This window comes from Scleropages formosus, chromosome 6 (genome assembly GCF_900964775.1).
Source record: "Scleropages formosus chromosome 6, fSclFor1.1, whole genome shotgun sequence".
Classification (NCBI taxonomy): Eukaryota; Metazoa; Chordata; class Actinopteri; order Osteoglossiformes; family Osteoglossidae; genus Scleropages; species Scleropages formosus.
In genome coordinates this window covers 20632436-20660274 of record NC_041811.1, presented here as the reverse complement: position 1 = coordinate 20660274, position 27839 = coordinate 20632436, and the positions used below count along the sequence as shown (strand labels likewise).

General features: G+C 40.6%; 2 protein-coding genes across 2 annotated transcripts; both read left to right on the top strand.

Annotated features, from left to right (window-relative positions):
- The first annotated feature begins 1530 nt into the window (after positions 1 to 1530).
- Positions 1531 to 20120, top strand: dmrt1 (doublesex and mab-3 related transcription factor 1). Its single transcript, XM_018736790.2, has 5 exons — positions 1531 to 2068; positions 2872 to 3031; positions 5966 to 6114; positions 10315 to 10486; positions 19000 to 20120. The coding sequence occupies exons 1-5, from the start codon at positions 1847 to 1849 to the stop codon at positions 19146 to 19148; spliced, it is 852 nt and encodes a 283-aa protein (XP_018592306.2). The 5' UTR covers positions 1531 to 1846; the 3' UTR covers positions 19149 to 20120.
- A 3092-nt stretch (positions 20121 to 23212) lies between these two features.
- LOC108925006 (doublesex- and mab-3-related transcription factor 3a-like) lies at positions 23213 to 27219 on the top strand. Its single transcript, XM_029252619.1, has 2 exons — positions 23213 to 24110; positions 26117 to 27219. Exons 1-2 carry the CDS (start codon positions 23729 to 23731, stop codon positions 27082 to 27084), a joined length of 1350 nt encoding a protein of 449 aa, XP_029108452.1. The 5' UTR covers positions 23213 to 23728; the 3' UTR covers positions 27085 to 27219.
- Positions 27220 to 27839: the final 620 nt, after the last annotated feature.

The window sequence follows — 27839 nt, the reverse complement described above, 5'->3', positions numbered from 1 at the left end:
CACTTCTCTAGTACCTTTAATACTATCCAGCTGTTGAGGAACAAGCTCATCAAAATGACTCCTGGATGTATTTCTGAGATGATGGGGCAACACAGGTGTCCCTCAGGGAACAGTACTGTCTTTATTTTTCTTCACCCTCTACATCTCCAACTTCAAGTGCAAGTCTGGACCACTGTGGCATTTGTAGAAGTTCTCCAATTACCCCCAATAGTTGAGTGTGGAGAGGAATGTGGTTAAATGGTGTACAGGTGACAAACTGATGACTTTGTTTCATGGTGTAAAGTAAACCATTTCAAGTTCAGCTCAGCATGCAGACGAAGAAGCTGGTGGTTGATTTTCACCATTAGAGAGCTCTTGCACCCAGATACCGTTGAGGGTACAGCTGCAGAGGTTGTTCATTCCAACCTGGGGTCCATATCAACAACAACCTGGACTGGTCTCACAATACAGATGTAACCCGACTGTATTTTTTTAGAAGGCTTAGGCTGATAAATGTTTGTAGCAAAATTCTGCACATGATCTATCAGGCTGTAGTTGCCGGTGTCATATGCTGCGGTGTGCTGGGGGGCATCTCTTCTGGCAAGAGCCACAGACTCAACAAGCTTGTGAAGAAGCGGGTTCTATCATGGGTCTGACCCCCAACTCAGTGGAGGCAGTGGCAGAAGCCAGAATGAGGAGGAAGTTACTGTCCATTTTGGACAATGGCTCACATCCCTTGTGCAAAGAGCTCCTTTAGTCACCAGATTATTCAGATACAGTGTTAAAACACATGCTTTTGAGGGTCCTTCTTACCAACAGCCATCCGGTCCCATAAAGCCACTCAAGGGCCTGTTTGCTCTTCAACACAAAGAAGCAGGGAAGTACCTGGTGACCTTAGAGCTGTTTCACATGTTTAAGTGTCTAGTGTAACTGTAATTGTCTATTTTGTTATTTTTATTTATTTTGTTTCTGAATAACTGTACACCTTGTTAAGTGTCATGTGTAAAACTGCTGTGTGTGTGAATTTATCTAGGGATGAATAAAGTACCTATCCTATCCAATCCCAACCACCAGTCCACCTAGGAAGTGAACATTTCTATGAAACACCTTTTTTCATCCAGCAAAGAAATAGGTACCTTCTGAAAAACCTTCATGTTGTTCTAAAGGTTCTTCTTGCAGGGCAGGAACACAAAAGAGGTCACATTGAATCCAACAGCCCACACTTGTGCAAAATCTGTCTGCATCATAAAATTGACGACGCAACACAATAATCTACGTCAAATTCCAAATTCTATATGCTATTTCTATGCAAGAGGCGAAACGCTCCTGGTTATGCAGGGAATTATATGTAGAGAATACGTATAGAGAATATGTGTATATATATAAAATAAAATGAGTATATACTGCAAGTTGTTGTGTCAGGTGCTGTGTTCCATGTCGTAAATCGCTTTGGACCAAAGTGCGTGCTACACACACAATAATTTGTAGTTTAATGGATTGAAGAGAGCAGCGGCCTTCGCTCCGTCCCGAAGCGCGCCCCCGCGCTGCACAAGCGCGCCAAAATGGAGCGTGCGGATTGACTGAGGAGTGACCCGTGAGGAGTGAGCGGGCCACGAGCTCGATGCCACAAGCGCAGCTTTGTTGCATTTCCAAGGACAGCCCGTTTTTCCATCTTTTATAATAAAAAGACAAAAAAAAAAAAAAAAAAAAGAGAGAGAGATCATTCGACGACGCCGAGCGATAGCGAGCCAGTAGCCGCTGCTCGCTTAAATCGCCGGGTTCGTGATTTTTGCCCGTCATTTCTGGGCCGCCGCGTGCCGTCCCACGAGGTGCCTCGTTCTCGTTCTTTCTTTCCCCCGCGCTCGAGATGAGTGACGACGAACAAAGCAAGCAGCCGTTGGGCTGCGGTCGCCTCAGCCCGCCATGGCCGCCCGGGAGGAAGGCGCACCGCACGCCCAGGTGTTCGCGCTGTCGCAACCACGGCTTCGTGTCGCCGCTCAAGGGCCACAAGCGCTTCTGTAACTGGAGGGACTGTCAGTGCGCCAAGTGCCGCCTCATCTCCGAGCGCCAGCGCGTCATGGCGGCCCAGGTACCATGCGGCCTCCTCCGCTCCGGCTCGCCCCCCGACACCTCTACAGCTTCGGTTTTAAACAGTAGGCTGACTAGGCAGAAAAACGACGAATGGCGTTTCGGCCATACAGTATAGTTACCGACCTGGTGCTCACGCGCTAATCATAGCTTGTTTTGTCTCGTGCGACATTCGTTTCGCGCGCATTTTATTTTTTACACGCTGCCTGACCTCGCTAGTTTAGCCCGAAACACCACTGTGTTTCAGTCTTTTCTGCGTTTCCACTTACTGACTGTGTGTGCGGGGAGGCCGTCCTTGAGAGGCGATCTTAACTTTGTCTGTAAAGTCCAACTTCGACAAATCATGACGATCGTCCCTCCTTTGCCAACGTTTAACGTTGATTTCAAAGCAGATACTCGATACTTTGTGTTCAGCAGTTTGTATCACTGCTGTTTTTCTCCTTTAATCAGTTTTTTTTTTTTTTTTTTTTATAAATTTCCTCAGTGTTGTTTTTCTTTTTTTTTTTTTTTTTAAACCGGGGAAACTCATCGCATTTCTCATCTCAACAGGCACGAGACGAACGTCACGTTTTTCCCACTAGTACAGACTTCTCACTACGTGTTAGTCAACGTATTGGTTCTATGTGTTTTAACAGGTTAAATGTTCGCAAACCATCCACGAGGAGCTACTGTTCTGCGACAAAAAAAATGCTTTGGTTCACCTAAATTTTTAAACATCCGAAATACATCTTTTATACAAGAGTACACCTGCAGATAGGGTGTGTGTACTGGCGCCCTGTCGCACCACTTTTTCCCTGCCGCCAGGTGGCGCTCCGCAGGCAGCAGGCGCAGGAGGAGGAGTTGGGCATCTGCAGTCCAGTGGCGCTGCCTGACCCTGAGGCTGTGGTGAAGAACGAAGTGATGGTGCAGGACAGGACCCCAACCATGTCCACATCCAGCATGGGTGTGTCCTCCTCTGCCTCAGGTATGAGGAATACTTTAGATGTTGCACCAGCTTAAAGACTAGTGTTTCCACCTTCCTGTTTTTGACTGACAATATTAATGAAATGTTCTTAGGTATTTCCCTCATCCTGATAATGCGTAACAGATATTAATCATGTTGAGATGGCTTCCTCCAGGTGCTCTGGTCTCCTCACATAGTCCAAATGCATGCGGTACAGCTGGTAGTGCAGTGGTAGGAGCTACTTCTTTTTAGTACCAAAGGTCGCAGGTTCGAATCCTACCTCCAGCTGTAGTACACTTCAGCAAGGTAATTACCCTAAATTGCTCCAGTAAAATTACCCAGCTGTATAAATAGGTTAATAATTGTGAGCTTGTAACTGTAATAATTGTAACCTTAACATTGTAAGTTGCTTTGGAGAAAAGCGTCAGCCAAATGAATAAATGTGATGCGGTTCAGGGGAATTGGTGACGCTAAGTTGGCTACTGTGCAACGGACTGGTGTTCCGTGTACTGAATGCGAACACTTCCTCATCTGTGACTGCCAATGGGAATTAGTATGACAAGTTTTTCCATCTCTTCCCAATATTTTATCCATCCCTTGTTACATTTATTCATGTAGCACTTTTCTCCAAAGCAACTTACAGTGTTAATCTACCTACAATTTTTTACCCATTTATAGAGCTGGTTAATTTTACTGGAACAATTTAGGGTAAGTATATTGCTCAAGGGTACTATAGCTGGAGGTGAGATTTGAACCTGCAATCTTTAGGTCCAAAGGCAAGAGTTCTGACCACTTTGCTACCAACTCTCCCTTGTATCTATAAAACACCCTGTCTTTTATTATTGAACCAACAAGTGCATTAGAGCTCATGTAAAGATAAGGGACACTGTAGGAGTTTTACAGTATAAAACACAGTTTCATATTTTAAGAAAAGCAAGGTAACACTGTCTAATATTTTTCCCTCATTATTTTAGGATTGGGGGACTTAAAAGAATTACAGTACAAGCAATGGTATTTTGTGCAATTATATTCATACAAGAATAAATAGGATATTCAGGTTTGTAATGTTTGCAAAGCTACTTGCAGTACAGTCCATGTACATTTTATCACTTTTTTCCCTTGTTTTACAGTAAGTGTTCTCTTTTAGGGTATTAAAACTTTTACTGAAAAGTACAGCAAAACTGTCACATTAAAAAAAAATATTAATTATACTTCTGAGAGGCAAGTTGGATACCAGTCAACCTTTTACCAAGTCATTTTAATAGAGTGTACTCCCTGAGCTCAGATGGTGATTTTTGGGACTGGGAGGCTCTGAAATTTATTTGATAAATATTTCTTTGGTACAGGTTAAGAGGTGTGTGTGTGTGTGTGTGTGTGTGTGTGTGTGTGTGTGTGTCTCTCCCCTGAGTGTTCTGAACCATCATTGTCCTGCACAGCAAATAGAATATTAATAATGGGGCTGAACCTACTTGTCAGTGGAGATAGTGCAGTCACTGAAAATTAAGCACAGTTTGATCCCTTTATTGTAACATGTTGTTTGACTTTCTAGCCCTATGACTGACTAGAGGTAAAATGAACTTTTAAACTCAAAGGTAAGTCACAAGGATGTCTAAAAGAAGGATCATGGTGAATTTCATTCGGCTTGCGTGGGATTGGTATACAGTATGTTTCGGGGCAGCAGCTGTGTGGTGCCAAGGGCGCCTGTCTCTTCAGGCCATCAAAAACACTCTGTTCCTGCTTTTCTGATAGTGGTCTCGGGAGAGGAAATCCAGATGGGTGAAGGCCACCCCGCTCTGCTGAGGTCACACTTGGATTTGGTAACAGAACAAGAACATTGCAGAAAGGAGTTCAGCACTGACTGACGTCTGCTGACAGAACTGCAGGGCAGCAGTTCGGGGAAATTCTTTCCTTCTGAACACAAAAAGTACTGAAGTCAGAACAGATGAACACTGAAAAATTATTTATATCACTACATTTTTACCGAGAAGGCACACGCTTGTATTATATTCAAGAATTTTGCTCTTTTTTTCCCCCCTGAAGAAACAGAAAACAAGGCTGTCTGGTGTTTACTACTTACAGCATGGTTACCTGGAATAACAGTTCAGTGGGTTATGTTGATAAAATACATCAATGTGCAGAAAAGTTTTCTGTGTGCATCAGCATTTTTACTACCAGGTGGTGGCAGAAGAATTTTATACATGGATATTATTAAAAATGCTGCTCTCCCTTGACTACATGATACATGTTTTCTCTTTCAGCTCATGAAGCAGAAATACTGGGTATTTTTTGAATACTGACAAAGGTTTCTTGAGAATTGTACACAGGCGGATGCAGTGAGAATGAGTTTGTATTTATGACTTCGTGTGACCTTTATGCAGTAATGTTATTTAGATTTTAGTTCCATGTTCTCATGATGGGTAGTACCGTTGCGACAGCTGATAGCGGAGTGGTCAGAGTTGCTGCCTTTGGGTCCAGAGGTCACAGGTTTGATTCCCTACCTCCAGCTGTAGTACCCTTGAGCAAGGTACTTACCCTAAATTGCTCTAGTAAAATTACCCAGCTGTGTAAATAATTGTAACTATAATACTGTAAGTCACTTTAGAAAAAAGCAATAGCTAAATGAATCAATGTCATATTCTCTCCCTGGCTCAGTTTGTAACGGAATATCAATTACATCCATATACATAATTGAAGCTATCAACCTTTTTAGGTGGTAGTTTGAAAGTTGAATCTGTCTTGCTTAAGTAGTACTGAAATTATCACCATATTAGTGCATACACTGCATAGTTATTCAATCTTTGTGTGCCACTCTGTTGCTATTCAAAGAAAAACCCACTGTATTACCATGCTAAGTCACGAAGCAGGCATTTTCCAGCACGCATCATACGTAATGGGGCTGTACAGTAACTTTGTTTTCCTGCTTGGAGGTTATGTGTTCTGTGCTTCGTGCTCCAGGAAGTCAGTCTGCTCTGCCGCCCAGCCCCAGCAGGGGGTGCTTTGAGGGATCCTCTGACCTTGTGATGGATGCATCCTACTACAACTTCTACCAGTCCTCCTGCTACCCAGCATACTACAGCAACATCTACAACTACCAGCAGTACCAGGTGACTGCAGCAGCTGTTATTAACTGTGGTCCTGGAATAGACTGTTCAGGATTTGATGTTATATTAGTGATTTTAAAGACTGGGCTCTGATTGCTCCAGTGTTTACCGCTCTCCCTTCTACTGAGCACTGTCCCTCCAAATAATGCCAAATGATGTGTGTTCTTTTGATGATAAAGGCTGGTATGTTTCTGCAGTAGCCTATTTCACTATATCTAGAATTAGTCAGTGACATCACAAGCAGGGTGATTGTCCTTGAGCAGAGCAGATGTTGATTCATATAGCGTGTGCTGCTGCTGAGCATGCCATTGCCTGCAGGAGCATTTCTTCACATGCACACGCATGTGCGCACGCACACACACACGGGTCATAGCCTGGTTAGTGCTGTACGCCAACGATCAGGTAAGTATGCAGAGGTGGGTTGTTCGTGGAGTTTTCTGTTAGTCTGCTGCCACCCAAGTTATTGTTGGCAACCTCTGGGTGGAAGGGGGTGGTGCACCGTGATGACAGTTTTGCTGCTGTTACGACTGACTGGCAGAGCACAGCGGGAAGGTGTGCTGTTGTTACGCTGCACTGCCTGTGTGAACACTGTTTACATTTCTTCACTCCCCCTGACTGGAACTGCAACTAATTCTGCCACAGGGAGTTCTTTAACCCTTATCCTGGAGAAGCAATTAGCCCCTGTTTGCTCTGTGAGGGTTCATCCTCCAGTGCTTCAACACAAGGTCCTCCATCAGCCCTTTTCCTTCAAGTTCTGCTTGCCCAGTAGTGAACCTTAAATAATACTTATACACAGCATTCCTATTGAAAGCACTACATTTCTTAATGAAGTAATATTTACTAAGCTAATAATAATCTTTTATTTATCTGTTAATCTCTTTGCACCTACACGAGTATCAACACATTGTGGAATTTCTCTTTAAATCAATGCTGATCGTGACTACTTCAGTGGAAACCTCAGACAAATCTCTGTGGTCATTTTGTTATTGTTTAAAAATCATATAAAATATGCATAAATGTGTCAAGGTGTGTGGGGGGGTGCGGTGGTGCAGTGGGTTGAACCGGGTCCTCCTCTCTGGTGGGTCTGGGGTTCGAGTCTCGCTTGGGGCGCCTTGTGGCGGACTGGTGTCCCATCCTGGGTGTGTCCCCTCCATCCTTATGCCCTGTGTTGCCAGGTTACTCTCTGGCTCCCTGCGACCCCATATGGGACGAGCAGTTCAGACTGTGTGTGTGTGTAAATGTGTCAAGGTGAACTATAAATTTAAATATGTTTATTGCTTTAAAGCTCTCGTCGTCATTAAATACTGAGTAGTAGTATTTGGAGAGCACAGGTGTATGTATAGGATTTTACATATTTGTCGTACTATCATGGGTTGTCAGCGCTTGTAATATGAAGTATTGAGATGAAAGCTGAAATAGAGGAAATATCTATACGTACATTCCAAACTAATTTCCCGTATTAAATTACAAGTGCCCCATTTTAAAGGAGGTCATGTGTCACACATTAGGTGTGTGTGTGTGTTTTTTTTTTTTTTCCTTCCCCCTTTTTCATCACTCCATTTGTTGTTACTCCAAAGTCACTCCACTTATTCAAAATACAAAGAATTTATAGCTATCATTCAATTTATGTGTCAGCTTCTGTAAAAGTCTTGGATAGTGATGTAATGAATGAAAGTACTTGTTTCTCTTTATGCTGCAAATATATATGTAATTTGTTTTGTGGGTAAATAGGCAGATATGACTTACTGTTTTTTTGTTAAAATGATGGTTGAAAGAATTAAAGTTCTCAATCTGACTACACTTTACAGAAAGATCATCACAATGAATATACTTAAAAAGATGGGCAAATGTGCTATGTAATAATGTGAGTTCACTACTCTGGTCAGGGATGTTTATCACAATTGTATGTGATGATGTATTTTATTCTAAGTAACTTTTCTGAGTTAATGAAAATTGTCCTTATGGCAGTAGTACTGTTCTTGAATAATATATTTGAAAGTCTGTTTTATAAAAGTAATTTTCAAGTATTGTCTGCTAAGTGCACCTCTGGCTGTAATTATTTTGCAATTTGATTTGTCTTAACACGAAGCTCTTTTTCACGCTAAATTTCTCTGGATTGCGTTGTTTCCGAATAGTCTTTGCCCTCCCCCCTGTGATTGCACCAGTTAACCTTGTGAATCTGAACCCCCATTCCTCCTCCTCTTCCCCTTGATGCTAAACCTCCAATGGCAGAGGAGAAAGAAACAGATGGCAGGTGCAGACACATAGCTTGCCCATCCATGTGTTTAACGCATTCAAAGGCGATGCAAAGGCGGAGGTGATGGAGCACAGGATAGGAGATGAGTCCTTAAGCATCCTGGGCAGAACTTTATCAGCACTTGAATCTCCCCCTTTCCAACACAGGGAGGGCCCTGCTGCAATGCAGGTAGAGAATGAAAATATCAGGGTGCTGTAGATAATCCAGACATCTGATGGTGCCAGATAAGAGCCTTTCGGGTAGGTAGAAAAGTGAAGCGGCACATTAATAATGATGGTATGTACTGATCAGTGCCTCAGATTGGCAGCCTGGAAAATATTAGAAAAGTGTGAATAGAGATGCGTAATGAATGATGAGTCCAGCTTTTTCCTGCACTTTTGTTTTTTCTTACGTACACATTGGAAGAAGTCAACTTTTTAGCTATGAGACATTTAATTAATTAAATCCATAATTCTATTCATTGTTTAAGGTCCATGGTATGCTTTATTATACCTCGGTATTTGGAATTAGATCATTATTTCTCATGCCTTTGTTTGTTCCAAATATTGAAAGTGTCAGGTTTGATTTCTGCAGTATTGGTCACTATTAGTCTGGCAATACTGTAGATGTCAAAGATGTTTAAATAACCATTTATTACCCTGTCAATGAAGAAATTGATGAAGTGGATTATAAATGGTGACATATTAGTGACTGACAAAAATCAATTTTTGTTTTTATTTTAATCTCTCCGGCTTGTCGCAGTATACCTCACCTATGTTTTCACATTAAACCTCTGCTTTTTTTTTTTTAGAATTGCTTTCTAAAATTTCACTGTGACTGTATACTCAGCGTGAGTGCGGTGTGTCTGCAACACTACCGTTTTCAGGCTTTGGAGTTATGGTATCTGTTCTTTCTTAACATGCAAAGTTGGCATGGGAACTGTAGAGTCTTTTTGTGTAGTGTCAGTTCATTTAATTTATTCATTTAGCAGATTCTTGTCATCAACTCATTTTACAGCGTTAAGCTGCTTACGTGAATTTACCCAGTTTATACAGCTGGGTGATTTTTACTGGAGTAATACAGGTTTAGTAAATTTACATTTAATCATTTTGCTGATCCTTTTCTCTAAAGTGACTTACGCTTTTATACTATTGACAGTGATGTACTCATTTGTACAGCTATTTTATTTTAGGATAAGTATCTTGCAAAACGGCTCTTGGCATTAGAGGGGATTTCACATCTGCACACTTTGAATTAAAAGGCAGTAGCATTTAAATTTGCATTTATTCATTTACCAGACTCTTCTCCGCAGTGATGTACATATTACAGAAAAATACAGTGAGTGCATTACATCAACAGAACCAGAGACCTGGATGCAAACCCATGCTTCTAAAGTACAGTTAATTTGTCACATTCCACCATACATATGAACCAATGAACATCACAAGAGTATCTGCGTAAAGCTTTATCCATTATTCTGCAATTTCTAGTAACAAGATCATAACAAACGTTTACACTAACATTTAGCACTAACCGCTATGCTGCCTGGTGCCCCTGTCTTGCTAGTACTTTTGGAATGAGGATGCAAACCCCTTTCTAATGCTAGTTCCGTTAGAGATGTAAAAATATCCTAACCATATACACTGTCTGTGTCTGGTATTTTTTTTAAGATCTGGGGTCTGTAAATTGCATTTGTGTCTCGTGCTGTTGCCACATATTCTATCAAAATTGTAATTAATTGAGAATGCTTGTTTCAATGGCTGCTCAGACAATCACAATAATGCCTGAACTGCTGAATGCATCCAGTGTTAAGTTTAAGTTTAACTACAGCCTGGTGTACTATGAAGTTTTTACATTCTAAATTGGATGGGATGTATTGGGAAGATATTTACATTTTCTTGTCTCTTACTCAAACTTTGAAAACGGGGATCCGAGTGAATGTCACTCTTTGTGCGCCTTTGTTGCAGGTGCCAAGGACCGAGGGCCTCTTGTCTGGTCACAGCATGCCTCCACCGTACAGCATGCGTTCTTACTACTCAGCAGCTTCGTACCTGAGCCAGGGCCTTGGCGCAGCATCACGTGTGTCCCCCATCTTTACCCTGGATGATAATGCTGGCTTCCCAGAGCCCAAGGCAGCCAGTGAGTACCACACTGCAGGCATCAGTACACAACCATACAGTTTTGTCAGGAGCAACTCCAGTAAAAGTTGTGTACCAGTAAAAGCTGTGGATTTATCATGTGAAGGTTGCTGATTAAAGAAAGTCTTTCAGCGTTCAGTAATGGTCATGAATTCAGGTGTTTGTGAATAAAATATATTTAATAATAATTGCTTAATGTGGTGCAATGAGACCACTTTTTGGACGGGCAAACCATAACGGCAGTGTTTCACATGCGGCTGGAGTACTGCGGACAACAAATCAGCAATTTTGACAGAACTTGGCTTTTGCTGCATTTGAATACTTATATACAGGAAATTCTCTCAGGGCTTTTGGAGGTGGCTTGACGTGTGGCCCTTGTTGGGTGGGATTGGAGCCACAGGTCCTTTCACTTGCCGGTGGCTGTTTATTCATTTCCCCCTGTCAGTTCTTGTTGTTTCCCCATGAGGGTCCCTTTCCCTGAGCTAGGAGGCCTGGTCACGCATCGTTACGAGGAGAGAAAACGTTTGTAGGGCTGGGTGGTCTTGTGTGTGACTGGCCTGTTTCTCTCAAGCTCGAGCTGCTGGTATGCTTTGGAGTATCAGTTCTGATGCGTGTTACTTGTGGTGTACAATATACCTTGATAGTTTCAGGTTTTAAAAACCACCTTGGTCTGAAACAAATTGAAGTTGGCAAATAACTCCTCCTCCTTATATATTAGTATTTATGTTGTTTGTGTGGAATTTATGAATGTGAAAGAAAATCAAGTTTTCAGTTGTATTTCATTATGGTATGGTTACTTTAATTTCTAATACATTGTGAAATAAGCATTTTGCATTTTAATAAGTTCTGTTTGTCTGTGAAGGTGACAGAATTGGTACTACTATTGCTTAGTTTACATATTTGTCCCAGTGTAACTTGTATACAACAGCAGATAGAAAATGATTAGAAGTACAGAAATTAATTCTTGTACACAAGAAATGTGGGGGTGGGGGGAGGAGATGCAGTGTGAGAATGTAACTTACGTTCTTGGCTGTACACCCTTAGCCTGGTATGAGGACATGGAAGAGTGACCTTCTGGAGCTGCGCAGCCCATAACTGATGCAGTTTAGCTCCTGTCTTGCATTGTTCTGTCACAACTGTGGAACTGGCAGTACAAGCATAGCAGATAATCTCTCACACTGCACTATGTTCCATGCAGCTGTGGGAGTATATCGGTATATTGCAAAACGTCTCTCCCTGTATCACATTGGCTGTTGAGAAGTTACCACTTTTGGTTATTTATTTTGTTGCCTTTTTGATTGGCTATGCCTGTTGGTTATATTGTTCTTTTTTGAATTAATAGGGATGTCTTTGCTAAAAGTTTTTTTTTTTTTTTTTTTTTTTAAAAAAAGGTTATCAAGAGTATTTCAGCTGAACCCCTTCTGAGACTTATACAGACACCCTGCAGGCATCAAGTTTAACTACTGTGCAACATATGCACAGATGCATATAACTTGTTTAATGTTACACAGAGGGTTATTCTTTTGTGTTTTATTCTGGAATTTTTGGGAATCCTTATTCCAGAAGGGTTTGTGAAGGATATGTTTTATCTCAATTAACTGTGTTTTTCTGTTTGTTTTTGGCATGGTATGTGAATATCTGTGGGTAAAACTGAGTGAAAGGGGATTAAGTATTCAACTGGGTACAGTATATTTTATTTTTGTGTAATCTTTTCCTACTTCTTGTTACTTTTAAAAAAAAAAAAAAAAAAATTATAATGTTTATCATGTACAAGATAGTTATATTTGATTTTGTTTACACAGTATCTTATGAGAGGTGTCGTGGATAAGTTTATTCAGCTTTGCCTTGAATTGTTTGTATGTTGTAGAATGAGTAATTGCATTGTGCCTGTACACCTTCCTAGATATGCAGATAACATCCTGAATATTCCCTTGTTAACGTCCCCCCTGGCTGTTTTTTTTTTGGGGGGGGGGAATCACTCACCCGTTATGACTAAGTTCATCACTGTTTTATTGTATCCATATAAGTGAAGGCAAATATAAACTTTAAAACTTTTTACAAGTCTTTCAAACTTTTAAACACCATCCTTCAAAACTAACTAAATACGCATGCATGTGTATACAGTTCAGTGTCCGGGGCTATCGTAAGCAGAGCACATGTCCTCAGAACCACTGTCAATATCACTGTGTTCCAACAAAATGACCTTGTTTCCTGCCACCACATTTTCTAACACTTGCTGCCCAATGTCAACATCGTCCTGAGAAAACCCTTCGAACTCGGAATCCTCTTCTTCTTCTTTGCCCAACTGCAGGAATAAATGGTCTACAGAGCCATCGAGCGCCAACGTAATGCCGCGCTTCTTAAACAATTTGCATATAATTTCTGGTGTTATACATTCACAGGATTCCTTTATCCATTGTAATATTAGCGATTTTCCGGGCAGCTTGCGGTTACCCTTGGTCATGTCAACCTTGCCGAAAATTCTAGCAAGCGCTTGCAAGTTTCGATGACTTAGTTGGCTTAGATGAAAGGCTTCAGGCATCACAGGAATGATGAGACTTTTACCATACATGCTCTAATAAAGTGATTTGGGAATAAATGTTACTGTACAGAACTAAAACTGAAGACCGATTTTTGACCCGTATTTAAACCCCTCCCAAAATGTAACGCCCCCAGGGGCGTTAATTAGGAAATATTCGGTAACTTATTCCTGCTTTTCTTTTTATTAACTGATCAGTTCTTTGCAACAAAGCAGGGAGCCACTGAGTACAAAAACTTTCTAAAACTGCACGCCGTTGCCAAAAGGTGCATACATAACCCAAAAAACCATCAGCTAAACTTTTCCTGATAATTCCTCTGCTGTTTCCACAATCATTCTATTAAATAACGCATCTAACACCTAATATTGCCGACAGACACTCCTGTGGAATTTCTTACACTTCCCCTAATGCCCTGTTCTCTTAAAGCAGCACTCACATTCTGAACACACCAATAGATGGAGAAGTCTGGATGCAGACGTGCCAACTACAGTACATTACTGCACTGCTGCTTCACTTGTACAGTGGGTAACTTTAAAAAATTTTTGGACAAATTTGAATAAATTTTGTTACACTAGTTTTTTCTTACGGGGGTGTGGTGGCGCAGCGGGCTTGGCCAGGGCCTGCTCTCAGGTGGGGCTGGGGTTTGAGTTCTGCTTGGGGTTTCTTGTGGCAGACTGGCATCCTGTCCTGGGTGTGCCTCCTCCGCCTCCTCCTCCAGCCTTATGCCCTGTGTTGCTGGGTTAGGCTCCGGTTCACCATGACCCCACTTGCGATAAGCTGTTTCAGCCTGTGTGTAGTTTTTCTTTTTGGTCTGTGATTGAAAATAGGATGTCAAAAGTCAAGAGCCATTTTATCGAGATTTCATAAATAGATAGATGCTTGTGTAACATTTTTTTCAGAAATAATATGGCATTGCCTTGTAAAAACTTTGTCTAATTAATATCTGCTTTCTGTGGAAGAGTCTTTTATACTTAAGATTAAGATGTCTAAGTTATGAAGCATGTATAACAGAGTATGTAGCCTACTTGAGTTTGAACTTAGTGTAAGTGTATTCATTGTTTATTTCATATCAATAAATAGGCTTATCACAGAACGGCCTATTTACAAGTAAGATGGTAGCTTATACAGGTGCGAAGGGACAGGTATCCTTGTAATTAATCATCTTTAATTACATCTCGTGTCGCAGTATGAGAACAGCACTGTATGATTTTACACAATGTTTATTGGAAGATCAAATATACACTATGAAAGCAGTTTGTGATTCTTTTTTCTACTCATAAATTAGTGGGTTAATGCTTTTTATGCATCCCTCAGAAGCTTATACCTGGTGAAAGAGCTCCGATGTTGCCAGAACATGCAATTAGCATCTTGGTGACATAGTGGGCATAGAAAGAATTGGAAGCCATCAGTTCTGCAGTAATGCAAAAAAAATTAAGTCGAGGTATCACATTATAGTATTCGCTCTTATTTTAAAATCCATTTTCTGCACAAAAGGTACAAATTTCAAAAGGAGCAGAACATACAGTACTATGCAAAAGTTTTAGGCACTTTGGGCAAAAAAGCTGTAAGGTGAGAATGCTTCCAAAGTGATGCCCTTAATAAACTTCCTACAAAGCTTAGTAACCAATCATTGTCAACAACCGCTTGGCCAGGTCCTGCTCTCTGCCAGGTCTGGTGTTTGAGTCCTGCTTGGGGTGCCTTGCAATGGGCTGGTGTCCTGTTCTGGGTGTCCCCTCCTGTCTTGCGCCCTGTGTTGCTGGGTTAGGCTCCAGTTTGCTGCGACCCCACTCAGCACAAGCAGTTTCTGACTGTGTTTGTGTGTGTACTTTCTTTAACAATATACAAAACCTTTACTGTAATACTATTCCTTTTTGCAAAAGGAATGCTTGGAAATCTAAAATATGCTCTTTCCCAGTGACACTAATGTATGAGACATTAACTGTCTAAAACAAATATTTTTGTAAAATATCTAACTGCCTAAGACTTCTGCACAGTACTGTAGGTCTGTGAAATAGATTAGTGAAGAGAGCAAGGCAGCATTGTGGCACAGCGGGTACCACTAGTGCCTCAAAATTTCTGGCCTGTGGCTTTGGATGTGAATTCAAATCGCGCTCCGTCTGTATTGTGTTTACATGTTCTCCCCATGTTCATTTGAGTTTCCTTCCGTAGAAGTGTTTTAGGTGAACTGATAACTCTGAATTGCATGTTGTGTGTCAGTGACTGACTGGTCTTGGCTTGAATCTTTCAGTCTGAAGAACAAGGTTTAAATCCCATGTCCTGCTATAGTACCCTTGTGCAAAGTGCTTACTCTGTTTTACTAGAGCTGACAATTAACCAGTGCTATTAATGTGCAAAGAATTGCTTGCACCTTAGTGTACACGTTGAGGAAAAGTGTCAGTTAAATGAATTAATAAAAGTAAAGGCATCGCTGACCCAATAAACCACAGAATGAAGAATAAAATACTGTCTTCTCTAGAAGATAAGAGCCCACAGGCAGCTAATGTAAATCTTGATGTTGAAGAAAACTCCTGACATTTGCCAGGCTCTAAGCACCCAACCTATTAGTGTTGTTCCTACCCAAACCTCTTTTTCACTAAGTGCCCCACTCACCTTCTATGCGTCGGTCACATACCATTGTAAGCACCACATTCTGCAGTACTTGTGCACTGTAGTGTACAACATTTTATGTCACATCTTGCCTTAGGCTGTGTAAATATCTTAAGGTACCGCATGGCTGCCTGTGTTTGTCGTACCTGCAAAAACGAAGGGATCAAAGGTAAATGGTTTCATTTTCCAACTCATGTAGGTAGAATCTTTAATATCCCGGATTGCGCTGTAATTGGTTTACTTTGTGTAATAAAGAATGCTGCAGCAGAGCTAATTTCCAGTTTTTTTTTTAAATTTAGGAAACATGTAAATGTTAAATATCTCTACAGTGTTCTCACAGTAAAAAGTGGGTGCGGTGGTGCAGTGGGTTTGACTGGTTCCTGCGCTTTGGTGAGTCTGGGGTTTGAGTCCCGCTTGGGGTGCCTTGTGACGGACTGGCGTCACGTCCTGGGTGCATCCCCACCCCCTCCAGCCTTATGCCCTTTGTTGCCGGGTTGGGCTCTGGCTTGCCGTGACCCCGCTTGGGACAGGCAGTTTCAGACAGTGTGTGTGTGTGTGTGTGTTTGTGTTTGTTTGTTTTGTTTTGTTTGTTTGTTTGTTTGTTTTTATAGTTCAGGTTGAAGATCTGTACCAAAATATAACAATCATTGAGCAGTATTTTTTCAGATGGATGGGATCATTGGCTGAGAGAGTAATTCAACATTGGCACATGTTCATCTAGAATAGATTAGTTAACGCATGGTTAAAGTTCAATATGTTTTAATTAGCCTCTGACCCCATGGTTATTCTCTCTCAGGCCACTGGACACACCTCCTGAAGATGCAGTAATGACAGTTAAAGCACTCTCTTTTTACTTCAGGAGGACAAGGACAAAGTCAAGAAAAACGCAGGAATTTGGTCATGTAACGAAATGTGCATCTTCAGGTATAGAATTTGAAGTTCTCAGGTTAAAAAGTACCAACTCTTGAGTTATTCTTGCTAATGTCCTCTAGATGATGCCTTCTTTTTTTAGTTGTTTCCAGCCTTGCAGTGTGAATGTGGAAATGTGTTTCGTCCTGGGAGACCATCAGTCTCTGCCAGCAGTGTTGTGTGCGTTTGAAGAGCTGTCCCCTGCCGTTCGACAGGTTTCTGCACCATTAGGTCCTGCCACTGCTCTACTGACCAAGCTACATAATGAGGCCATTGTTTAAGGCAGCTCCGCTGTCCTCATGTTCTTTCTCCATCTTGTAGTCTTAGTGCTGTTTTTTCCATACACTCACTATGAATGTCAAGACCGACTCTAATGTATGTACAAAGTTTGTTTTAGCAACAAATAAAAATGAAAAATGTTAAGTGTTTATGAAAGTATTAATAAGGAGGTATTCTTTATACAATACCTGGAAAATATTTGTGATACAAGTTAATAGCTTTGCAGTGTTTATTTTGTAATACTTCTATATTTACTTCCATTTTAATCCAGTGTTTGGCAGGAAGAAATTTGTTCAGGTTAATTTTCTCACTTGTCTTTTTTCCCTTGGCTATGAAACATATGTTTATAGTAATCTGAATATTAATGTTAGTGGTGTTCACGTTATTATAGCTGGCTAGTACCCAGTTGTATTATTTAATTTTTGTTTATATGTTGGCATGAATGCATGTGTGCCCATGTGAGGATTTTCTTATGTAAGTTGAAGTGTTTGTGTGTATTGCCTGTCTGATGCACCAAGGAGATCTAAAACTGAAAGCTGTAATCCAGAAAGATCTCGCTGGACCTCCATGGGGTTTCCCATCTGGCCTTTTGTTAATGTGGTGTTATTGCAGAACTATTGAGCGTTTTGCAGACTGAAGAAACCACACACACCTCTTATAATGTGGACTTGGGAGATACTGATCAGCAGACAAAGGGAAAATTAAGATCTCCTTTCGCCTTGTTTTTAACACTTCTTGTAAACTCTGGGGTAGAACAGTGTCAGCTCTTGATAGGTGCCCTTTTTACCAGATTTCATTTGTTTTTTTCAGGAACTATAAAAGGATGTTTACGTTGTATAACATCCCGGTATATCCTGTGAAACTCCAAAAAGACAAATTGTATAGTTAAATACACTGTTACAAGTTTAACATGTGGTAAAATGCACTGTATTTTAAATAAGTAGCTTTTTATGTGTGGCTGTTAGAAATTGGTACTACTCTGTGTAAATTTTTTTAATGCCATGGAGTGTGTTTTGACTTTTGGTAGCTGGAAATAGTTGTGTACAATGCATTTCTTTCTCTCCGTAAGCATTAAATCGCTTGAAAGAAATAATTGACCACAAGTTAGACATGACTGTGGTCCTTTTATTTTAAATTCTATATTCTTCTGATTCAGCTTATTGAGAATACTTTCTTTCAGAATGTTGTGTATCTTATTTTTTAGATAATCGATTCCTTTGCAGGAAATTAAGATGAGTTGGCATAAGAATACAACAAGGCAATTGGTAAAAGGATCAAATATTGAGTTGAACAGTCTTAACAACAGTACTGTTCTGTAGTCCTTTGTTTCCTCTGATCTTCAGTTTAATTCAAATAACAAGAAGATGTCAGTTTCTCTGCTTCTACTACCCATTTTCCCACATGGATTCTTCTTGAAGGTACTTAACCCAAATTCCCACAATTTTCCTTTCGCTATCTTGGACATTGTTTACTTAAGTGTGTACTTTTTTTGATAATCTTAAACACCAACACTTATTCACTGCTTTAACGTACATCTTATTATAAACAAAATTCCATTACATTTTTCATGAACATTACCTATTGCCGTATAGGTTTTTTTTTTTTTTTTTTTTTCCTTTCTTTAACAAACAATATGTCCATTTGTATGTGTGGAGCAACTGCTGCGCAAGTTTTGGTGGCAAAAGCAATAAAATAGCAAAGAACGAAGCGGGGTGATTATGGCTTCTTTTCAGTAATCCCCAAAAAACACAAATGAGTTTCACTTTTGCACATGAAAGTCTAAGGTGTATTAAATCTAGTTGAGAGCCAGCAGACGATGCTGTGTCAGTATTGTGGTTATCATCAGTAGTGTCATGAGGGCTGTCGGATGAAAAATTGCTGTGGTGCTGTCGCTTGCAAATTTGTGGTACGAATGATCCGTGCAGATTAAAGTAATTCCTCTTAAACCGATGCTGAAACCGCTCACTTGATCTGTACCACCTTTTTATAGGATACATACAGTAGTCCACCTGCCTTGATGAAACATTTCTTACATTATTGACATTTGACATTTAGCTCACTCTTATAATGACTTGCAATGTTAAGCTACCAGTTCTTATGCCATTCATATCGTTGTCTGCACTTTGAATTGTGAGCTTCCACGAATAGCAAACATTCCCATGTGGTTTTATTCTCTCAGTGTTCCCCAGTGGCACAGGGCACGACGCAAACCTGGCCAGCATGTCCATGAACTCCCTGGTGACCCACGGGATCAAACAGGAGCACAGCACCACTGCCGAGACAGCAGCCTTTCCTTTGGACCTCGTGATCGAGAGGGCAAGTGACTGAGTGTCCTCAAGGGCCGCTTCCCGGCTGCTCCCCAACCATTTCCGTTCAATGTGCTGCTTGAGCTCAGGCATCAAATCAGTTCAGTGTCCTAGACTGGAAGTGGTTTTTCTGTTATGTTCCTGCCGTTTTGTCAGGTATCAGTGCCAGTTTGAACTGCAACGCGACCTTTTAAATTAGTGTCCTTCACTAAGCCGCAGATGCTCATTGTTGCATTTTCCAGAATTGTTTGAGTTTTTCAGCGAAGGTTTAAAAAGCTTTACACTTCACTGTAATTTGTAGTTCTAAAGCACCGTTAACAAATTTTTGTGACAAAGTCGGATGCTTTGTACTTGTTCATGCATTTCTTACTGTCTTATACGTCTTACTGCTCGAACAACTGAAATGTTTTTAGTATTTTGGAAAAGATTTTCACTGTTTGCTGAGTTGTTAATAGTTGACAACTGTTTTATGCTTGTTAATTCTCGTAATTTACATGTTTTTTTTTTTTCTTTGCTATTAACATTTTGTTAATGTGTGTGCAGTTTCTTCTTTCATTTATTAGAAATATTACGAAATAAACACCACTAAATATTGGTTATGGTATGTTAATACTAGTATGTTTTGCTTAACATTTTAAACTAAGATTTCTTGCATTATTTCTATAACACACCTGTAAAATATCATATTCCCAAAAGAGGCCATGCTTTCTTGTCTATTAAAGGGCTTTTAAGATCATTGTGGTCTTTTTAGACTTCTTAAAGCGGACTTTTGCAGTAGAACCCCTGACAAGTTTGTGGTATTCCGCAGTTCAGTGGAAATATGTTCAGCAAATATTCTTAGCATGTAAATGCATGAAATTTAACCATCAGCTGTTTTCTATGTTTGTTACTATTAGGCTTGCTTTGTAAACTGCAGTGATTCAACTGAATTATCACTTATTTTTTGGTTGGGACAGATTTTTTTTTTTTTTAAACTTTTTGATAATAGAAAGGCATATGTTTAATTTGAAAGTACTTTGCTCTATGAAGTTTATGGAAATAAAAAAAAAATCTCAATTTCACGTTTCACATTTCTTATGCGAACTATAAAGAAACTCACTTGCACTTTTTTGTTCTGTGCTTGTAAAACATCCATGTTTTAATCAATATCCTTGCTGTTTTTAGCTGCAGTTATTTTAATTTCATCCACCACTGGTTTTAGAGATAAAAATGTAAAGTTACCTATACATGTTTGACATTATAAATGATTTTTTGAAACCTGACTGTACAGCAGTATTGATTTGATCGTGATGTATCACCAGACTTTGCAGTCACTTCTGGCTTCAGTTGAAGACATAATCAGTGTGATAATGATTTAATGTGATTTTACGGAAGATTTAGTTTTATCATGCAGGGTTTTAACTGTCTGGACATGTTAGAGTTGTTTGGTCCTTCTCTGGCAGAATTCAACTTTCCATTTGCTCCATATCTGCAACAGTGGAGGGCAATGTGTCTACAATTTTTCCTTCTTACTGTACACTGATCCGTGAGTCATGTTTTTCTCTGTTCAGCTGTATGCTGTTTAAACCATACTTGCATGTCTCTCTATGATAAAGTAATTTTAAAAGTAAAAATGCTGTAAAAAAAAAAAAAAAAAGAGATCTGAGACTGAAATGTTAAACATAAAATTGTTCATCAAGAGAAACTACCAAGTAGCAGTGTTCAGAATAATGTTGTACTGAACAGTTAATGTTTACAAATTACATGAAGCTGTCTGTGTTTTCATTTTAACTTTTAATCTGGGTTCTTTATTAAAACATACTGGTATTGTAATGGTTGCTGTGGCATGAAAGTCAATATGCATACAGTGCAGACAAGATATCTTGTACTTGATTTTAATTGATGCTTAATGCTATTTCCAGCTTAGGTAAGTGATTTCATCAAGAATGACAAATCGTAAAACAGTTTACTTGTCAAGCATTAAAAGCTTTCCTTGAAACCCTTTCTAAAAATGTGTATTTGATGAGGCTAATGTAGTGAATTCTGACTGACAAAAACCATTAAATTAAACTGAAAGCCTGCATGATATGTTTGGCTTCCAGTCATTCTCTTCATATTTTATCGAATTTACCAAGTTTATATACGTGAAGAAATTATTACTAGGAAAGTGATTAGGAATTGTCACTATTCAGATGAAGTTTTATGCAGCTGCCTACTCGTGTGATGTACATTGGTTCATATCGTGGAAAGGAACTAACTGCACTTAATCACCCGTCTGCATCTACGTCTCTCTTTCTGCTAATGTAATGCACACATTGTGTTTTGTATGAGATGTACATAGCTTTGGAAAAAAGCATCTGCTAAATGAATAGATGTAATTTTTTTTTTTTTTTTTAATATGTTATTCACAGTTTTAGTCTCATAACTACTGTTGCCCATGTTAACAGTTTCATATTCTATAGGTTGAAAACTAATGAGAATTGAAGTGCATTACTCTAAATGCAGCTGTTTTAAATGGGTTATAATTGGTTATTATAATGGTTAATAACCTAATAGGTTCACTTTATTTATACATTTAAACAGCATAAACAGAGTATGTAGAGTTCCACTATGATATTTCAAATGTATTTTAGTATTTGTCAGCACACAACAGACCTAGTAGAGGTACAGTAAATCATCAACATAATAAAAAAAAAAAAAAACTCTTCCAGTGACAATTCAAAATATCAGTAAAAAAAGGATGAAAACCTTGTGGACAGTATAAAAGGTGTGGATTTTAATACATTTTTTTTAATCTTATAGTTTGAAGGTTAATCAACATGTTGCTACCCTGTAAATACTGTATGCATGATCCATTTTATAGGATGCGGGTTACTTATAGCGAAAACATATACAGGGCCATCTTCTAGTACCACTTTGACCAAATTTACTGGAGCTGTGGAAAATGCGAACGACTTTATTCACATTAATATTCCTCTGCCATTTTCCAATTAAAAGATTAACAGCCCTGGAAACGGAGTTCATGTGGTGAAGTTTTTTGCTGCTGCTCTGTGTTCTTCAAGGCTCTCTTCTGGGACCACATTATTTGCTTGAATAAACCCTTTCAATGGGTGACGCAGGACTTAACGTGTTATTAACTCTGTTCAAATGTACTGAGCACATTTCAGCATCAAACACTTCTCCGCTGTGAAAACGTGCTGTCGAATGAGAGAAAGCTTGAGCTCAGCATCTCATCTCATCATGTCCTGGTTCAGCAGGACCCGGGGTTACACATAGTAGCTTTTCATATTAAATGTTCCTACCACTTTGTATGTATATTGTGATATGTACAAGGTACAGAGCTATTCCTTAGCTCTCAGAAAAGTCTTATTCCGTATAAATTCTTATAAGCTCGTATTTATCATTTTAAATATTTAAGTATTTTTCAGCAAAAATATCTCAGTAAGTGGTTAACTACATCAGCATTTGCAAAAATTATTAATCTGCTTTTTACACCTTAATTTAATGCAAGAAAATTATCTCTACTGGTAAAATTATCTCTACTGGTAAAACAAGAGGGTGGCATGGTGGCACAGCAAGTAACGCTGCTGTCTCACAGCACCAGGGTGGTGCGAGAGAACGTGGGTTTGATCCCCACTCAGTCTGTGTGGAGTTTGTATGTTCTCCCTGTGTCTGTGTGGGTTTCCTCCAGGTGCTCTGGTTTCCTCCCACAGTCTAGAGACATGCCGTTCAGGTTCCCAATTGTGTGTGTGTGTGTGTGTGAGACAGAGAGAGTGTGTTTCGCTGATGTATGGATGAGTAGTGTAAGTCACCTTGGTGAATAAGGTGTGTGTGGGCTAGTAACACTACATAGTATCCATATCCATTGTAAGTTGCTTTGGAGAAAAGTGTCTAAGGGAATAGATGTAAGTTGGTTACTTGGTCTTTAAAATGGATACTTTCCCACACTTGGGACTTTAAAAATAAAAACTAGTTCTCATGTAGACATTAGTAGCTAGTTGCAGTTCAATATCATATTAGCTTTAAACGTGTTATCATAAACCTGTGGCAATAACTATGGGTGACGTCAGAATGCCCTTTGACCCTTCACTCTTCGCGACTGCGGTTGTCTTCATGACCTCCCTGGGACAGTACAAGTACAGTACGTGAGCCAGTGAGCGAGCGCTGTGTTACTCGTACCCGAGTTCGTCCCCTAACTAAAGCGGGCTGAGGGGTGTCAGTGCAGGCACTACAGTGCGAGAGGCGAGTCTCGGGCTTAAACAAAAGGGGCTTCGAAGAGCTGCCCTTAACTCCCCTCAGTCGTTCAGCACACGGGCAAGAGGAGGGGCGACATGCCCGCTATATCAGCGCCATGATCTCCGTTGGCGGTGACACTGTGCGAGCGCGCGCACAGCTGTTAGAAGCCGACGGCTTCGCTCATCCCATCGGTCGCGCGATTGTATCGGGGGCAACCCGGTCATCTCCCTCCGTCCGTGATGGAGCCGCTCGCTGACAGCTAACAACGCTGCTGCGAGCCAAGAGGCAGCGCCGAGCTCTGCGGGAACTCAGCACCACCCCGGAGCGGAGCGGAGGAAGTAATCGCAGTCACAGTATATTATTTGAAAAAAAAAAAGGTGCCGTGACATGAGCGCGTTCGGCTCGCCCTATCTGTACCTGGGCGGCCCGGTGTCGCAGCCGAGACCGGCCGTGCAGAGGACCCCGAAGTGCGCGCGGTGCAGGAACCACGGCGTGCTCTCGTGGCTCAAAGGGCACAAGCGCTTCTGCCGCTTCAAGGACTGCACGTGCGACAAGTGCATCCTCATCATCGAGAGGCAGCGCGTCATGGCGGCCCAGGTGGCGCTGCGCAGGCACCAGGCGAGCGAAGCCCTGGAAGGGGTCATCCCGGAGGCTCTGCGCTCCTTTCCCGCCCGGCGGGGGCCCGGGACGGAGGAGAGCGGAGACGGGTCCGTGGCAGCGCCGCCCGCCGGGGTCACTGAGAGGAGCAACACCGCCGAGTCCGCCCTGGGTGAGCTGCGTGAGGCGCGTGATCAGCGTGAAGAGCGTGAGGAGTGTGAGCAGCGGGCTCGCGCTCGGATATTTCGTTCGTTACTAACATGGGGCAGCTTGTTCGCGTCATTTACTCTCTTACTTTACCTCAGCCTTCTTCTCTTTTATTACACGAATCTTAGTGCCTTATGCGTAGCGCCCTATTTTTTCTACTCTTGTCAACATACTGTATATAGGTACAAAAGTACAAAAAATATGTTTCTTGGTATATTTTCTTCTTCTAGCTTGTTGCCCTGCTTATCATCATGTTAAAAGTTCTACAGGCCTGTTATGTTCACATCCACATGACAAAAATGTAATCTACTTTTTTTGAAAGAATATAAGTGAAGAAAGCAGTGTACGACATTCTACAGTGAAGTGTGTGTGTGTGTGTGAGACATACAAGTGGATTAATATTTGCATGTTATTAATCCAATACTAAATGTAATACACTAACTACCTTCTGGAATATTTAGGATTGGAAACAGCTGTACATTTTGCTCATTTTTAGAAGCCTGAAAAATGAAAAAATGTGTAATTTTATAATATTCTGTCAATTCCCTCAGCCTCTATCATTTTCCAACTGTTTAGTGTCTTAAGGAAAAAAAAGGTTCCAGAAGGTTCCACTCCTGCTAAAACTGTAAACTACAGGAATAACCATATGTACCTAATTTCCCAGTAATTTGTGCAGTAAAATGCTTTTTTTCCAGCTTCATTCATACACATGTGTACTGGAAGCGAAGACTTTCATTCTTATTTAGTTTTTTATTCTTTATCTTTTACGAGAAAACATTTCTGTCAGCGGCAGATATAATATCTATTTTTATTTAATAATTTCCATGGCATAGATTTTAAAACATTCCTGCCAGGATAGGTTAATTACAATGTAATGTAAATATAATTTTGGAGTAATACAAATTCATAATATTTCCTAAGAAATATTACCAAGGAAAGACAATCCAAAAATTTCAAAACTCTTTTTTCAACAAAAAAACGTGGTTTCCTTTTGAAAATGTTAAGCAAATTAACTGTGAAATTTTGTAGCTCCATGGTGTACACTACCTTATATCTTATTCCATACACTCACTCACTCAAATACCATTCAGTTTTTTCAGTTTATAGCATATATGAACAAATTATGGTTCTTGTCTTGCATGATAAAACATTTATTTTCATTTGGGACAGCAGATGTTGCAGTGGTTACAACTGCTGCCTTGCACTCGGACACACACTTGTATCCTACCTCCTGCTGTTGTACCCTTGAGCACAGTACTTACCCTGAATTGATTGAGTGAAAAAGGTATCTAGCTATCTCCAGAGTTTCTTACGTTTAGCTAACACTTTTCTCCAGAGCGACTTACAATGTTAAGGTATTTACAGTTATTTACCCATTTATATAGCTGGGTACTGCAGTAATATTAGGGTAAGTACCTTGTTCAAGGGTACTACAGGTGAAGGGGGGAAATTGAATGTGTGACCTTTGGATTCAAAGGCAGTAGCTCTAACCACTATGCTACCAGCTGTCCCTGTGATCGCCCTGGGTAAATCAGCATGTAGCTTTAGAGGAAAGCATTTTTTAAACGAATAAGTTCGCTACATCTTCCTACCAGTGTTTTTAGATGAGGCAAGAAAACTACAAATTCAAATTAACCCTTGAGAATAACAATTACAAATATAAATTCACGACTATATTAATTATTTATTGCTTCGCTGACAGCTTTATTAAAAACAATTCAATCATTTTTAAAACCAGTTAAACAGCGGGACATTGCTGCTGGAACAAGTCAGATAAATTACCTTGCTCTGGGATACTACTGAAAAGCTGCTTATGGAATGTGATCTGGTGGGTTTTGTATTCCAGCCCTGTGTCCTTAAACAATGCTACAGACTTTCTCTTTCATATACGCATCTCCTCATTTCCATCAGATTCCACCATCATTGTTTCAGCTGTGGATATTCAATGGTTACTGGTGCTTTGATTCCTAGATCCCAGTGGAGATCAGTTGGAGGAGCTGTCAGAAGCAGACCATGGTGACAACAGCAGTGACAAGGAGCAGGACCGCTCAAGTTCCCCAGAGGTGTCAAAGACCAGCTTGTGCTACAGCGTAGACACTGCTGTGGGCTCTCTTGCACAGAAGGAACCACACTACAGTCCGCAGGAAGGTAGCACAGATACCGAGGCCCAAACAAACAGCCCCGGTTACCATGGAGAAGAAAGCCTGGTCATCGAGGGCCTCTCCGGCTCTGTAACCCTCCCTATGGATCTGAAGGCAAACCGTCCGCCGCTGGATGTGCTGAAAAACATTTTCCCCAGTCACAAAGTGACGGTTCTTGAGCTGATCCTCAAGGGGTGTGGAGGAGATCTGGTGGGAGCCATTGAGGTGCTTCTTTCCAGTAGACCCACCTCCAAAGTGGATAGGCCGCTCACCGAAACCACAGGCAACCTCCTTTTCCCGTCTAACAGGCATCTCTTTGAACACACCTTGGGCTCCTATCCCGTGTCCTCATCTAAATGGTCGGCGGACTCAGCTTTCAGTGTTCCTGACTCCTTGAAACTCCCAACAGAGTCCTCCAGCACACTTACCAGTCCTTTTGCTCTACCCCTGCAGCACGCCCTCTCACACACACCTCGGTATCCACTGATGCTAAGAAGCTCCATGTCCCGGAACCAGGCCAACCCATTTTTACCCAGTGACATGACCCTATGGAACACCATGACGCTCCAGCACCAGTATCAGCTCAGGTCCCAGTATGTGTCTCCTTTCTCCGGCGCTACCAGCAGCATCTTCGGTTCATCCATCCACCACCAACATTCCGGACTCTCCAACGAACACGGGATTACAGTGGAGGAGGAGGCCAGCCCCAGGGGACCCAAACACGCCACGTACATAGATGAGGACTATGAGGGAAGATCTGCCTCCTCCGAATCTCGAACTCTAAACTCTTCAGCGTGACCTGTGTGATGAACGAAAAACAGTGTTGTATCAAAACTCCTTAATAAATGAAAAACTGCAAATAAAAGCAACAATTTTGTATTAAAACAATGAAACATCTACCGCAGAAGACAACATATTAAACTTTGCTTAAGATCTTTTGTTGAGTGAATCACTGATGGTCCATAACCCTTCAGAATGTCTGGAAAATGAATTAGATAAATAATAAATACAAACATTACACACTCATTTTCTCTCAATTTTTGTTTCTCTCAAACAAGCATAAAATTTAATGTAAGTAAACCCTACGACTACAGTTGAGCACATGATGTAGCATGGCAAATGTATACCAAATAAAATTATGATATGTATTTTTTGTGTCAGTATTTTCACATAAGTTGGGTATTTAATTTTCTGTTTCTCATCATTTCTGTTTCTGACACTGTAGCCCTATAAATTTATTATCTTAGAACATGGAAAAATTGTGGAGGAAATAGCGCTTACAACATGGTGCTGCACCTGTTCACCTAAAATAGCTCTTTATTCCTTCACTATTATATGATCATGCTGAGAAGTTATTGTGCCCAATGACTCCCATGGGATGGCTGCCCATGGCAACAGACAATCTCACCGAAGGCATCCGTTGACTTCTTCAAGCATAACTCCTTCCAGATGTAGGAAAACGAGTAAAAGAGGACTCATCCGTCTATATTTCTTTTCCACGCTGCCCAGGGGTCCAGGTTTTGCTCCCGTTACTCTATGTCATGCATTTTTGT